This window comes from Pholcus phalangioides, unplaced genomic scaffold (assembly GCF_987345545.1).
Source record: "Pholcus phalangioides strain wild (caught in Gottingen) unplaced genomic scaffold, Ppha-v1.0 ptg000015l_1, whole genome shotgun sequence".
NCBI classification, from domain to species: domain Eukaryota; kingdom Metazoa; phylum Arthropoda; class Arachnida; order Araneae; family Pholcidae; genus Pholcus; species Pholcus phalangioides.
In genome coordinates, this window is record NW_028301608.1 from 93,367,567 (window position 1) to 93,382,923 (window position 15,357).

General features: G+C 37.2%; 1 protein-coding gene across 1 annotated transcript in view; it reads right to left on the reverse strand.

Moving 5' to 3' along the window:
• Nup75 (nuclear pore complex protein Nup75) overlaps positions 1 to 15,021 on the reverse strand; it is a 38,955-nt gene extending 23,934 nt beyond the window's left edge. The window contains exons 1-5 of the mRNA XM_089244805.1: positions 14,914 to 15,021; positions 11,684 to 11,771; positions 3,683 to 3,778; positions 1,134 to 1,194; positions 792 to 862 (exon numbers count right to left, since the gene is read on the reverse strand). Coding sequence (XP_089100931.1) covers positions 792 to 862; positions 1,134 to 1,194; positions 3,683 to 3,778; positions 11,684 to 11,771; positions 14,914 to 14,970 — 373 coding nt within the window. The 5' untranslated portion in view covers positions 14,971 to 15,021. The remainder of the gene's footprint in view (positions 1 to 791; positions 863 to 1,133; positions 1,195 to 3,682; positions 3,779 to 11,683; positions 11,772 to 14,913) is intronic.
• Positions 15,022 to 15,357: the final 336 nt, after the last annotated feature.

Below are 15,357 nucleotides of genomic sequence, written 5' to 3' on the forward strand. Positions count from 1 at the left end.
GCATTAATATTCACAGTGAGATAGATGGCTTTCTTTCTCAGCCCGAGATATCAAGGAAACAGTTATTTTCCGGATATTGTGCTGAGGTGACTTCGGAAAATAACTGTTTCCTTGATTAATATTCATAGTTCACAAAATCCTGTTTTTTCTCTGCACACATTACACATTTACTTTATATTCCACATCACATTTCAATACACAACGAAACCTATCTTGAACGGAATCAAAAGATAGTTTATATTCCATGATTCGTGCTTTGATGTGAGCCTTTATAAAATGGAAATTGGTTTAAAACAGAATATTGTTTCTGTCTCAGTCAGTCCATTTTGTACAGGCTTCACTGTAATAACATATAAATATTTTTAAATGATATGTAGGCTGGAGAAAATTCCTGAATGAGTTATCTTGGCTCGCAGCTGGAGTTTGTGCACCCATTTTTTAAATGATATTCATTTCTCACTTTACTTCCACTTTGATAGATTGATCACGTACATCAGGGCTGGACAAATTCCAGGCACCAGGTTACCATGGTGACTAGAAAATCGCATTGGTGCCCAAAGTTTTTCAAATGTGGTTTCTATACTGGAGTATAAGAGTGAAACAAAATTTTCTAATCTCATTATTCTACATCGTTCAGCATAGGAAAGGTAAAAGAAAACATTATTTAGGACCATTTTTCATGTGAAAAATACCATGCTGGGCTCCTAAGGAATTGGACTGGTGCCTAAATATTTTTTCAATTTGTCAAGCCCTAATGTACATAGAATAATGTTTTTTGTTGTTTTTTTTACCTTCAGCACTTTCCAAGTCTTCCATGCATGCCAGCAACACTGAATGATATTTCTGACTCATCTTCTTTATGCTTGAAAAATAAATTGATACAAAGCCATAAATTATTTTGAAACTATTAAGCTATACACACATCCAAGTATGATGTTCAGAATAATATAATAAATAATGGGGGTATAAAAATTAATTATGAAATATCAATCTTAGCAAAGACAAACTCTTTGGTAAAAAGTAAATGCTATAAGAATTTGAGTTTCAAAACCATCAGTGGAATTAATTCTACAGAGTATGCATATGAAATAATTACAATTCAAGTGTGAGGACAATTTATGCACAAAAATTACCTCTGATGGAGAGCCATTTCATCACTGCTCTTACTCAGACGTGTAGCAGAAAGGAATATACCTGAAGAATACAGAATAGAAATTTTTTCAAGCTTATTATTATCAGCGCATGTTCATTTAAGCAAAAATTTAACATATTTTTATATGATTCTTGATTAATAGAAATATTGTTCGTAATTATTGATGTGCACATGATACAAATAATTTTCTTAATGCAAGTCAAGATTCATTTTAACGACCATGCTTAATTGGGATTAGAATTTAGCAACCAGGACAATAAGTCCTGAATGTCTTCCCATTCATCGCATGCTATTTTTCATCCAATACAATGATCCAAAAAGGCATTCAACTCAATACGACATCCGAATTCAGCTCTGACCCAACTCTTTTCTACAAAAAAATAAGCAAAATGTGTTTTTTGTTTGTCAAAATTGTATTCACCAAAAATTCTATTTCTATTAAGCTTAGCAGTTAGTGATAACCCCCTTTGGACAAGAAATTTATTGGTGACCATATGAGGTGACACACATGTGGATTTTTACATGTGTGTCACCACGTGTCTTGGTTTTCCTGAATATTCCCTATTTTTTTTAATAAATGTGCTGCCTCAAAAACGTTTTCTGGAACGCCTTTTTAACTCAGTTCCAAATTGTGTTATCAGTGATGAATGAAATCAAATTACTTTTCAATATTTCAATATTTAGTTGGCAGTGCTGTTTTAGTATGAAATTAAAATTGTAGGGAAGTATACATTCTTGATTTTAATGTACAGTATGATTTAGAAAGAATCATCTAATTTCCAAATGATTCTTTGCTTGAAATTAACTATTAATTTTGTTGATAGACTATTAAGATTGTTCATAACATAGACACACATAAGTGTACGCAGAATTTTCTCAGGGGGGGGGGGATGATTTTTTTTTTTCTTCTGAAGAGGGGGGTTTGTTTTTTCCTGCAAAATAATACTATAATCTCGGCTCGGGGTTATGATACTTTTGTACATATCAACTTCTGTACAACGTACATATAAAAATATGTACGTTGTGAAAAATGCAAATTAATTTCTTGTTTGTGGACTTTTTTGTTTCGGATAATCTCTCGTGACCCCTCCCCAGTTCATTTGCATGACCCAATGCACTTCTGGAACCACTGTTCTGAAGAAGATAAATAATTTCTACCTTAAATATTAGAGTCCACAAGTCAGAGAATATGTAAAAAGTACATGGTAAATAAGAGATTAAGAGTCACTGCACTAGCCATTATAGGCATCACTCAAAAGTGATATAATGTTCTCATTATATAGTAGAACCTCAAATCCTAATGAACTAATACAAACTGCAGGTTTTCCCGTTTTAATGAAAGTCTGGTTTATAACAAATAAATGGTAGAGGGGGGTGTAATGTAACAAAGTGGGCATCAATGAAATGCAATAGTTAGCTATAACAAGTATTTATTATACAGTTAACACAGCTTATTAGAATCATGAATAATGTTATCATTTGGGTATTATTATTATCCCTCCCAAAAATTGTGGAACAGACCAATATCATAAAATTGAAAAACTTTTATAGTAATCAAGCCTTTGGTTTATGTTATCAATTTTTTTGCATTGACAGGTTTTCCTATTTGCATATTTTGAAGCTGATATTGAACCGGTCATTTTTCTCTACAAGTTATCGATCTGCGAGACTATGTAGGAGGTGAGAAGGCCCCCTTTTGGCAAAAAATTCTTGCACTCACACCGTACTAATCAGGCTTTAATAGCTACTATGATCCAGCTATGTGTAGCACGTTTGATTTTTTTTTTTCTTTCTTTCAAACTGAGCACAACTTAGGTCTATCACCATGGGCAATTTTCTACCTAGTGAGTTGTGCCAGAAGTGTAAGTATGTGTGTACCTATAAGAGAAATATAGATGGCATCACTGAAAAATCGGACAACACTAGATATGTACTCAGACTATTGTCTGAATGCATATCTTGTGTTGTCCGATTTTTCAGTGATGCCATCTATATTTTAGAAGTGAAGTGTAAGGATTGCATATCTGTACTGATTGTAGGCCTGTTGCTCTCTGTGGCGAGACTTTTTAATGGGGAGATCAGCTCGCATTTGCTCCATCATGGTCATTGAACTTGCTACTGGGATTTTTATCATATATAGTTATCAGGATCCCTGAGTCCCGATGTGATCACATTAAGTGGCATGCTTTGTATATCAAATTTAAAAAAAGCTTAAACACAGATTTGACTGAAAAATATTTATACATATACACTCTATTAATCTTAATTTTTATGGCTGGCAAATGGTATGAGTAATGCAACGCATCCATGTCTACGAAAAACAACACAATAATGCATGTTAAAAAACTTGCTTAGAAAATGTAAAACTTATCAGATAAAAATAAGCGTCCTTTACTAATATTACAATTTTTTTAACTGTTCATTATAATGAGGTTCTACTGTACTTTTAGTAGTCATTGTATAGCGAAGTATTTCTAATGAAATTCAAAGTTCATTGTATTTGTTCTATATTCAAAATAGATTACTCACCGTGGCATTCATTAACCAACTTTCTTGTGTATCTGTTGTGCAATGAGCTTATAGAACTGACTTCATGAAAAATAGCATCACCTTGATGTTTGATTTCTGAAATAATTAAAAAACGCCATGAAATGAGCAAATTCTTTCAAAAGATAAAAAAATAATAATAAAGTTCCAATCCCCTCTACATCATGACAATTAATAATTTTCAAATCATTGTTATAATAATGAGAACATTCTCTCTGGTTTTTTGGGACAATAAAATATCACGCTCCTTCTAAATGGAAAAGATTGAAGTAACGCAAATTCTCTTTAAAACAATGAACAAAAAAATAAAATAAAAACACATCAAGAAATCGAACACAACAGGCAAATTCTCCTGTGAAGTGGCTGAAAAAATTATACCCATAAAAAAAAATATGGCTATCAAACATAACTAAAATGTACAGCATATATCGTGAAAAAAATTGATAATACTATAGGCCTATAATGCACTGTCCATAGAAAACATTATGATTGTCTTATCTAAGTATGAATAGCTTCTCGATTTATCTCAATATAATTATCGTATTTCTTTTTAAATGTGTCACTCATGTTAGAATTCACAACCCCAGAGGTAAGGCATTCCATTTATTCACAACCCTATTAGAGATAAACTTCCTGCGACACCAGAACCTGGAATTGCCCTTTATTAAACAATACTACTACTAAACCACACATGCACCTTGTCCACATTCCTGTGTGGAACTTCTAACGAATTGGTACATGTTGGAATGTACGTGTCCGTTTTGTGAACTTAACACAAAGTTTTTGTTTCTGTGTTATGTGTAGTGCTGTCACCTGCCATTAATTTTTCTAACTATGAGTGAGGTGTAATAATTGACAATTTAACCATTGTAGGTTTGTTGCTCTCTGTCGAAAGACTTTTCAACTGAGGAAGTCTGCTTGCATTCACACATTAAAATTGGGAACCACAGGAAACCAACTTCAGCCAACCACCACTGTAACGACAGTAAGGTTTGAACCCTATTAAACAATACTGGTGTACCCTTGTCAAAGCAGTTGATTGATGGTGTATTTAATAACTCATGGTCCACCCCATCCATCCCATTGACAATTTTAAGCACTTTGATCATATCCCCCAGCCCCGGCAACTGCATTCTTCCGATGTAAACATATTCAAGGAATCAAGTCTCAAATAAGCAATAAATAACTCATATTCCAAATAGTTGTAACATGATGAAGTTATACATGTATAATAAATTGTTAAGTCTCATATTCTTTAAAAAGCCTCTTCATTTTAAGGGAATATACAAAATCAAACTTGAAATTCTATCCTGAAATCAAATATTTGATAGAACTTGTACCATTTCTAAATTTGTCAACATGTAAGCCCATACCAGGACATGGCAAATCCCAGGTGACCATAACGACAATGAAATTGGTTGGGCAATTGGCAAACAGGGATGGGCAAATCTATTCTGACATATCCAGGGTATTTACTTATATCCATGTGCATGATGCTAACACATAAAATACAGTTTCGAGCATGTAGTTTTAAGTCGGACTTGTAAATTTTTGAAGATTTGTCCGCCCTAGTATTGGCGCCTATAAAATTTTCTATATATGATTGCTAAATTGGAGTCTATGGATGACACAAAATTAGACCAGCCATTCAATTCACTCTCACAGTTTACGTTGATCACCTTCAGCTTCATCAATGACCAAAGACCACCGCTGATTGAGTTCCTCAATAATTCAGAGCTATTGTCAACACAGGTATACTGCTACTCATAACGCCCTTAAGAAGTAAAAAAAAAAAAGACATTAATTCAAGTTAATTAATTATTACCGTTTTTTAGATAAAGATCTTTCTTGGCTCTTAAGAAATTTTGCTGGTACCTGAAATTTTCTTCAATTTGTGAAGAACTGGCCTAAACATATGAAATTATTTGGATTTTTCACAGCAATGAGCAATGTCCATGGCAGAATCAATTAAATTCTACAATAACTTGAATTGAATGTCCAAACCAAAAAAAAGCTAATCTTACTATCAAATCTACCATAGTAGAATATGATAAAGATAAAAGACTAGGCCTAAGATATGAATCAAACAGCAGTTGATGAATTCAATGAGCTGTCACTTATGCGTCTGTGCAAGGGAACAAGGAAAAAAAGACGCATAAGTGAGAGGGGTGCATAAATGCATGGTAAATGTAATGGTATAGCATTATTATGCTATACCTTTGACCAGGAGTTCATAAAATCCTCTTATAACTGAGAGAAATGTATAAGTGAGAGATCAATGTATATATGGGGAGATTTTATCCTGTTATACCGAGATACTGATAAACATATATATATAACTTCATGTATTAGATAAATATATTAGTTGCTTTTCCATGAAGAAAAAAAATAGCAAAACACATTTTTCAAATGCCAAGCTGTGTGTTTTGCACTTTGCAACGTGGATGATGTTATGTGGGCATTACATTAACGTGACATTCATATACAGAGAGGAATCAGCACAAGTAGACTGGCAGTTCAATTCACTCCCACAGTTTCACATTGATCACCTTCAGTTTCCTCAATGACAAAAGACCACTCTTGATTGAGTTTGTGGTGAGATTCGATTTGTATTTTATCTCACAGATGGCGGCACTTGTAAAGCCGATGCCATTGGATTGTCACGCGGGAAATCGCGGGAGAAGCGATCAAACCATCAAGAGCTTAACGTGTCGCTCCGTAGATTTTTTATTTCGTCTTATGTTCCGTGTTGTAAATAAATAATTATTTTTAGAAATTTATCAATTATCCTGAATCCAACATTTTATCCAAATCACGCAACCTCATAACCCAAAGTATGGTGACCGCGGACTTCAAACAAGTTCCAGTTTCTTCACTGCAGCACGAGGCAATCTACTGGTGTTTCCCGTGAGTGAACTTTCGCTTTCCGGAACTTGACATCACTTTTCCTGGATTTTCATCATGGAAGTAAGTGCCGTTCAGGTACCACTTTTTAACCACCATGATCCAGCGCTGTGGTTTATCATGTGTGAAAGCACTTTCGCTCTCGCTGTTCCGAAACCGATAACCGAATCTGTCACAAAGTACAACTATGTTGTCGCGAATCTGCCTCCGGAAAGTGCGGCTCTTGTCAGAGACATTCTCGTTAATCCGCCGGCCACGGATCCGTATGAAAGGCTGAAATCGGAACTCATTAAACGGTCGAGCGAGTCGTCGTCCACTCAACTTCGAAAGCTCTTAACATGCGGGTCATTGGGAGATCGGAAACCATCCGACATGCTCCGCGAATTGCGACGACGAGCAGAATCGCATTCTGTCTCCGACGAATTGCTGATGGAGCTTTTTCTCCAACACCTACCGGCATCAACTCAGTCCATTCTCGCTGCTGTCACTCCACTCGTTCTCGAGAAAGCTGCTCAACTCGCCGACAAAATTCATGAAGTGAACCCTCAGCATGTTGACGCAGTTGAGAAACCGCAACAGCCGGATTCCGTCGCGCAACTTCGGGACGAAGTGGCTCAGTTACGCCGCGAGTTGAAAAACGTCCTGCGTTCGCGTAGCAACTCTCGCCAACGTACCTCACGTGCGCGCAGTCCGCATCCACGATCGGAAAACTGCTGGTATCACAACAAATTCGGCAACAACGCCAAAAAGTGCGTGTCGCCGTGCAAGTTTCAAAAAAACGGGGCGGGCGAGGAGTAATCGCGACATGCTCCTTGCCACAGGCATCTCGTCGCCTTTTTACCATGGACAGAAATTCCAAAATTTGATTCCTGATTGACACTGGATCCGATGTTTCTATCCTTCCAGCATCACCATCACAACGACGCCGTGACGCCACTATGAAGCTCTCTGCTGCTAATGCTTCATCCATTAGTGTTTATGGTCAAAAGAGGGTGACATTAGATTTCAATCTCCGTCGTAATTTCACTTGGACTTTCCTACTGGCTAATGTTTCCACACCCATCATTGGGGCAGACTTTCTGTTCAACTTTGATCTTGTTCCGGATCTCCGACGACGATGTTTGCTGGATAGGACAACAAAACTCAATACTGACTGTGATCTTCACATTGCAGAAGTTCACTCAATCAAACTCATCGAAGGTGACACCATCTACCACAGCCTTCTCAGCAAGTTTCCCGACATCATCAAACCACCACAACCAGGACAACCTGTGAAACACTCTGTCGTGCATCATATTGAGACTGTTGGTCCACCTGTGCATGCCAAACCAAGACGTCTAGCTCCTGATCGATTGAAAATCGTGAAGCAAGAATTTCAGCAGATGCTTGACCTCGGCCATTTACGACCATCTAACAGCTGCTACGCATCACCTCTGCACTTGGTCCCGAAAAATGACAGTGATGAATGGCGTCCAGTTGGTGATTACCGAGCTTTAAATGCACAGACTGTGAAAGACCGGTACAGTGTTCCAAATGTTCTGGACTTTACATCTGAATTGCATGGTAGTAAAATCTTTTCCCACATAGATCTCATCAGGGCCTATCATCAGATTCCTATACTTCCTGAAGATGTCCATAAAAGTGCTATTATCACACCATTTGGGTTGTTCGAGAGCACTCAAATGCAATTTGGCCTTTGCAACGCTGCAGCCACATTCCAAAGGTTTATTGACGAGGTCACTCGTGGACTTCCATTTGTATATGCCTTTGTTGATGACATACTGGTAGCCTCGAAATCACCAGAAGAGCACATCGAACATCTAAGGTTGTTATTCGAACGTCTGCAAATATATGGCCTCAGCATCAAGCCCTCTAAATGTGTATTTGGTGTTTCATCAATTGAATTTTTGGGCTACCAAGTTTCTGGATCTGGCATCGAGCCTTTAACAGATCGTGTTGATTGCATCCTGAACTTTCCTAAGCCAAAAACCATCACTCAATTACGACGTTTTCTTGGTCTCTTCAACTTTTATCGTCGTTTTGTGCCCAGAGCTGCACACATCTTAACACCTCTACACAAGTTTTTGGAGGGAATAAAAAACAAAAAGAAATCCAAAAGAGCTACTCAAACCAAGCCAGCTGATATCCTTCAGTGGACTGATCCAGCCGAGCAAGCATTCATCGATGCGAAGCAAGCCTTAGCGGGTGCAACATTACTTCACCATCCAATTCCTGGTGCCAAGCTAAGTCTTTGGGTCGACGCCAGTGATTTAGCAGTCGGTGGTTCGCTAATGCAATCAAATGGAAAAGGATGGGAACCCATTGCATTCCTGTCCATGAAACTGACAAAGAGTCAACAGAAGTTCTCCACTTACGACCGAGAACTGTTAGCAATGTACACTGCTGTCAAAAGATTCCGGCACATGCTAGACGGCCGTGAATTCATAATTTTCACCGATCAGAAACCTCTTGTCTTTGCCTTCAAGCAAAATCCTGATAAATGCAGCCCACGTCAATGGCGACACCTCGACTTCATCTCGCAATTCAGCACTGATGTTCGTCATACTAAAGGTGCAGATAATGTGGTAGCTGACGCTCTTTCAAGAATAGAAATCAACTCGATTTCCAAATCACCATTCCTGGATTTTGCCCTTTTTGCAACTGCTCAACGAGAGGATCCTGAATTAAAACAGTTACAGCAAGACAACTCTAATTCACTGACTTTCAAGTCAATGCCAAGTCCATTTACCGCAACGGAACTGGTGTGTGATGTGTCTACAGGCTCACCAAGACCATTTGTTCCAGCGAGCTTCCGCAAGACTATTTTTCATCATTTCCACAATCTTGCTCATGCAGGTGTAACATCATCTACTCAGCTAATATCTGCAAGATACGTTTGGCCTAACATGAGAAGGAACATCAAAGATTGGGTAAAGTGTTGCAATGAGTGCCAACGCTCAAAGGTTCATAAGCATACCAAAACACCTTTAGGCACCTTTGCAACACCCGATGCAAGATTTTCTCATATTCATATCGATCTGGTTGGACCTCTGCCTCCTTCAGAAGGAAAGACATACTGCTTAACAGTAATTGATCGCTACACCAGATGGCCAGAAGTCATACCTGTAGCAGACATCACAGCAGACACAGTTTGTCGTGCCTTGTTCGATGGTTGGATTTCCCGTTATGGATGTCCATCAACCATAACAACCGATCAAGGACGGCAGTTCGAATCATCACTCTTCAGAGAACTGATCAACCTGCTTGGCAGTAGCAGGATTCGTACCACTGCTTACCATCCACAGGCCAATGGCATGGTCGAACGGTTCCACCGTGTCTTAAAAAGCTCATTGAAGGCACATGAGAATCCAAAGTGGACCGTCACATTGCCAGCCATCTTACTTGGTCTCAGGGCAGCCGTCAAGCCGGATATCAAAGCCTCTAGTGCCAAGTTAGTTTTTGGTACATCTTTGAGATTACCTGCAGATCTCTGCACGGATACACCCGGTCAGCTCTCATCAACATACACATACGTACAACAGCTCAGAGAGCGTATGAATAGTATCAAACCATGCAAAACATCACCTCATGGTCAATCCAAAATTTATGTGCATCCTCAACTGCAAACTTGCTCACATGTGTTTCTTCGAATTGACAAGATCACACCACCTTTGACACAACCATATACTGGACCCCATGAAGTGATTTCTCGTAATGAAAAAAATATCACTTTAAATGTAAATGGGAGAAAGACCTGTGTTTCACTTGACAGAGTGAAACCCGCATTTATCTTTAACGATGTCTGTGTGGAACTTGACAAAAACAAGCTCGAAGAAAAGAAAAATGACACTGTGCCAGTACAACCATATGTCACTAGGTCTGGCAGAAAAGTCAAATTCAGTCCTAGGCTGATAACCGAAATTAATTTTGTTTCGAATTGTGCATCATAATATTTTTTTGCATCATATAATTCTACATTTCATTGATTTTTTTTTGCATCTTGTATTTCATGCATCTCATTTATATTATGCATCCGATATATATTTTTTACAGCTTATTGAATTTTCTGCATTTAATTGTACATTTTGCATCGTATATTTTTAAGTGTTTACTTATTGCACATGATTTCCTGCATCTTATGCATCATTGTATTATGTCTTGCACATCTATTATTCTGCATCTTATGATTAATTTTTTGTATCACATTTTCATTTTGTATCTCATTTATCGTTCTCTCACCATGTTCCTTCACTGGGGGGAAACTCATGTGGTGAGATTCGATTTGTATTTTATCTCACAGATGGCGGCACTTGTAAAGCCGATGCCATTGGATTGTCACGCGGGAAATCGCGGGAGAAGCGATCGAACCATCAAGAGCTTAACGTGTCGCTCCGTAGATTTTTTATTTCGTCTTATGTTCCGTGTTGTAAATAAATAATTATTTTTAGAAATTTATCAATTATCCTGAATCCAACATTTTATCCAAATCACGCAACCTCATAACCCAAAAGTTCCTCAACAATTCAGAGCTATTGTTCAGTTAGGTGTACTCAGGGCTTAACCCTTAATACCTTTGTTTTTAGTTGTTTTTCTTCCTTCAAAAAATTATGCCTTTCTTTTAGCGCTATTTTAGGCATTTTTAGTGCCTTTTTTGCTTGTCTATTTCAGCCATTTTTAGTGCCTAAACTTCCAAGCGATATTCATAAATCCTTTATATGCCTCCTAATACAATATCTATCATTCATCCCCTTGATCGTGGGATAATACAAGCATTCATGGATCACTATACATGTCACACAATGGAGATGATTGTGCATACAATAGACGAAGATGCAAATGCAGAAAATGTCTTGAAGATATGGAAGACTTACACTATCGCCAATGGCATCACTGTTATCACTAGAACCATAGCAGTTCTTAAGAAAAAGACAGGTAGAAGAGAATAGAAAAGAGGGTGCAGAAATGTTGGCAATGTTTTCTGAAAAAAACATTAATTTTTGGCTGGACAGACCTTCGGTATAGCTTTAACATATTTATGATATCAGTTCTAAAAAAAACCACAAAAATATGAAAAATTACCATCTTCATGGGATGCATAAACTGTCAAACTACCGTTCGGAGCCATAACAGCATGGCAGCCATTCATAAGAGATCTGTCGTAGACATGCTACAAAATAGGAAAAAAAATATATCTTATGTTTTGCATTAACAAAATGGAAACAAAACACATTTTCTAAATAAAAAGAAAAAAGACAGAGAACTAAAACCTCCTCTCAGAAATATATGCATATCAGACCAGGGGTACGCCGGAATACCGAAAACTAGGAATGGAACGAATAGTGATTTAGCCGAATACTCAATATTTGGTTAATGTTTTGGCTATACTGAATATTTCTTGGCCGAATATCTTTCTTAAAATTTATCATAATTATTAATAAAATTTTTGTTTTTAATGAAAAATAAAATTATTGAAAATTTCAAATGATTGATAAAGAATTTTAATTTATTAATATATTAAAAAACTGGTAATTGAAATATTTTTAGTGCCACGATACCGACAATCAAATTTACCGATGATATATTGTATGCATTTTTTTTAACACTAGTCACAAAATTTTACAGCTAATCAAGAAAATGTCAACCATTATTTAATGTCAACTAGTAATGCATCCTAAAAAATTTACAACTTATTTTTCCTATTCAGATGTTATTCCCCCCCCCCCTTTTTGTCTCTTTCATTAGCTCAATACATTTCTCGTCTTCTAATCTTGTACACCCTTCAGTTATGGAACTTGCGCAATTCATGCTCACTTCTACCTTTTATTGCAGCAGAATTCTATTTTCAGTTTTGTTTTTCCTGTCGGAGAGAGAAATCCCCCCCCCTCCCCCGGGACATAACTTTTCCCAAAGGAAGGGATATACACTGCACAATAAAATATAATCAGTAAATTTTCAATTTATGCAAAAAATTCCAATTAATATAACTTTTTAAAATTAAGTTTGTTCTGTTTAGATTCACACAGATATATATATATTCACAGAATATTCAGCAAAAGGGCCGAATATTCATCCCATCTCTACCAGGAAAATCTTTAAAAAATCAATTCATTCAAATTATGTAGGTCATCCAGAAAGTAACGACAGCAGGTTTATTATTCAAGGTCGTTCAGTGGCCCCAAACTATTCTCTTTGGTTTCCTTTGAGTATTGGTCGCAAACATTTGTGTTTTGGGAATTTTGTGCTAATTTAAAATGAACTGTCTGATTAAATCTTCTTGACTGTGAAGTGTGGGGAGTTATTCATTTCTTGAACAATTAAAAAGTGAATCCTGCGGAAATTCATCACCAATCAAAGGAAGTGTATGGCGATACAATAATGAATGAAAGACATGTGAGAAGATGATGTGCAATGTTTAATGAAGAATGAACTGATATGCATGAAGATACTTGGTTTGGATGCCCATCACTCGTTAGATACTTTGCTACGTGAAATCAATGGCAATCCCCCCTCTTCACAGTCGGTGGGATTGCTAGTCAGATGTTTATTTAAAATTAATGCAAAATCTGCAAAAATAAACTTTTGCGACCAATATTCACAGAAAAAAAAATCAAATAGTTGAGGATACCAGACAACCTTGAATGATGAAGATTGTGTGACCTGCGCCACGAAATACGCAATTGCACGTTACTTTCTGGAGGACCCTCGTATTTAAACTCACCATATATCAGATTTTCATTACGAAAACACCAGAGAAAACTGAGTATTAAACCCCCACTGCAAACCACTGAAGGGGGGGGGAGGGTTTTTCCACTCCTCTCAGGCCAGGATTACACTATATTAAATTTTACAAGACATACAGAAGACTGGATGTTGTGAAGATATTTATTATTTGAGATGTTAATTTTTTAAGGAAGGAAAAAACTCTCTGCCTCTACCGGGAGTCGAACCCGGGTCCCTCGATTGCCGGACGAGTGCTCTGACCACTAAGCTACACAAGAGATTTTCCTTCGCTAGAGCGTATATATTAACATCTCAAATAATAAATATCTTCACAACATCCAGTCTTCTGTATGTCTTGTATTAACAAGTGGAGAGTGACATTCATGTCATATATTAAATTTTATAAATATTATTTTATAAAACTGGAAAAATGCAACCAATCAGTGTATTGGTTGCATTCGAGTGAATATAACCAACGGGCTTACTGGTTGTTTTTTTTCTTCAAGTTTTATGAAAGATATTTTACCAAACTTTTATAGTGATCTGAACCTGTGCCTCACTGATCTCTTTTCTTCGTATCCCCTCTCCACAGGTGGGTACACCAGTATGATGGTGGCCATGAAGGTTTCACCATTCATGAAATGATCATGTGCTTTTCTCCATACATATTAAGCATATTGAAACATTCCCCCCCCCCCTCCCGACTCTTCATTTTTGTCCCACCATAGTCAGTTTTACACACGAGATAATTAGACCGGGACCTATAATTTATTGCAGATTCCAAACAAGTCTTTTTTTATACTCAGAGAGAGTGATGCACTAACTCTGCAGTGTGAGAGGGGACCACCGGTGGATACCAGGTGGCGCTGCACTAGCTTTGCCGAACAGGATTTTTCTTTTGTTCACCATATAGCAGCTGTTCCTACAGTTAATTAATGCGGTTGAGAAAGGGTTACCAAAACTAGCGAACACCAATTCAGCTATCAGGGTTGCCAATTCCGGTGAAAAAAAAAAAATCGTCACGTTGGAGCGAACCACGTCTATGGAAAATGAACCGCCGAAGATATCTGCTTCTGCTACATTCGCAGCTGGAGGAGTCTGTGTTTTCTCAGGTACAGATCCGGGGGGGGGGGAAGGGAACGACAATTTCCCCCCCCCCCCAAAAAAAAAAAGCGGAATGATATAAGAAAATTTCTCTATCCGTAAAATCCGGGATGATCAAACGAAAGTCACGCAATTTGCCCCTCCCATATTGTCTTGGATCCACGCCTGTGAGCTATAGCTCACTAACGCTTCCCCCTCCCGTAAATACATCTGTGTGGGGGGGAGGGGGGCAACGAAATTTGTATTTGAAAAAGTTACACAACAGTTTATCATGAGACAAGATCGAAACGGTAGATTCAATCAATTCAGCTAATTAAAGCAATTTAATGATATAATGCAGTGAGGTTGGTTATTGTGATAGGTATATATAACGCGGATTACTGAATAAATGGCCTGGGGTGGCGGAAATAGTTAATGCGAAATTGTATTTACATCATCAATTAATGTAAAACCAGCTTTTTAATAAAAATTAAACGTATCCTTACGAGTACATTGATATCCTGAATATCACCGGCGGGGTCAAAATCGTTTGATTCCGCCATGTTTTGAATTTTCCCTGAAAAGCACCGCTTTTGAAGTGGACCTCTCGCTTGAATTATACAGTATTGCAGCTGTTAGGGTGATTTCCTGTGCCGTTTATGAATTTATGTTTTTAAAAGCTCAAGAAATAGTTAAAATAATATAAATAACTGTAATGACCAAATTTAGTAAAGATTATTTTTTAGGCGTTGAATTTCATCAACATGTATATATATATATATATATATATATGTGTTGTTTTTTATTGAAGGGAGATTCTATCACCTCCTATGAATCAGAGCTGTACTGTTTGTTTACTGCTGGAGATGTGTATGTGTTGTTTAAATTAAACAGCATCATAGCTGTGAGGATTACTTCCTGTACATTTTATAAAATTATATTTTTAAAAG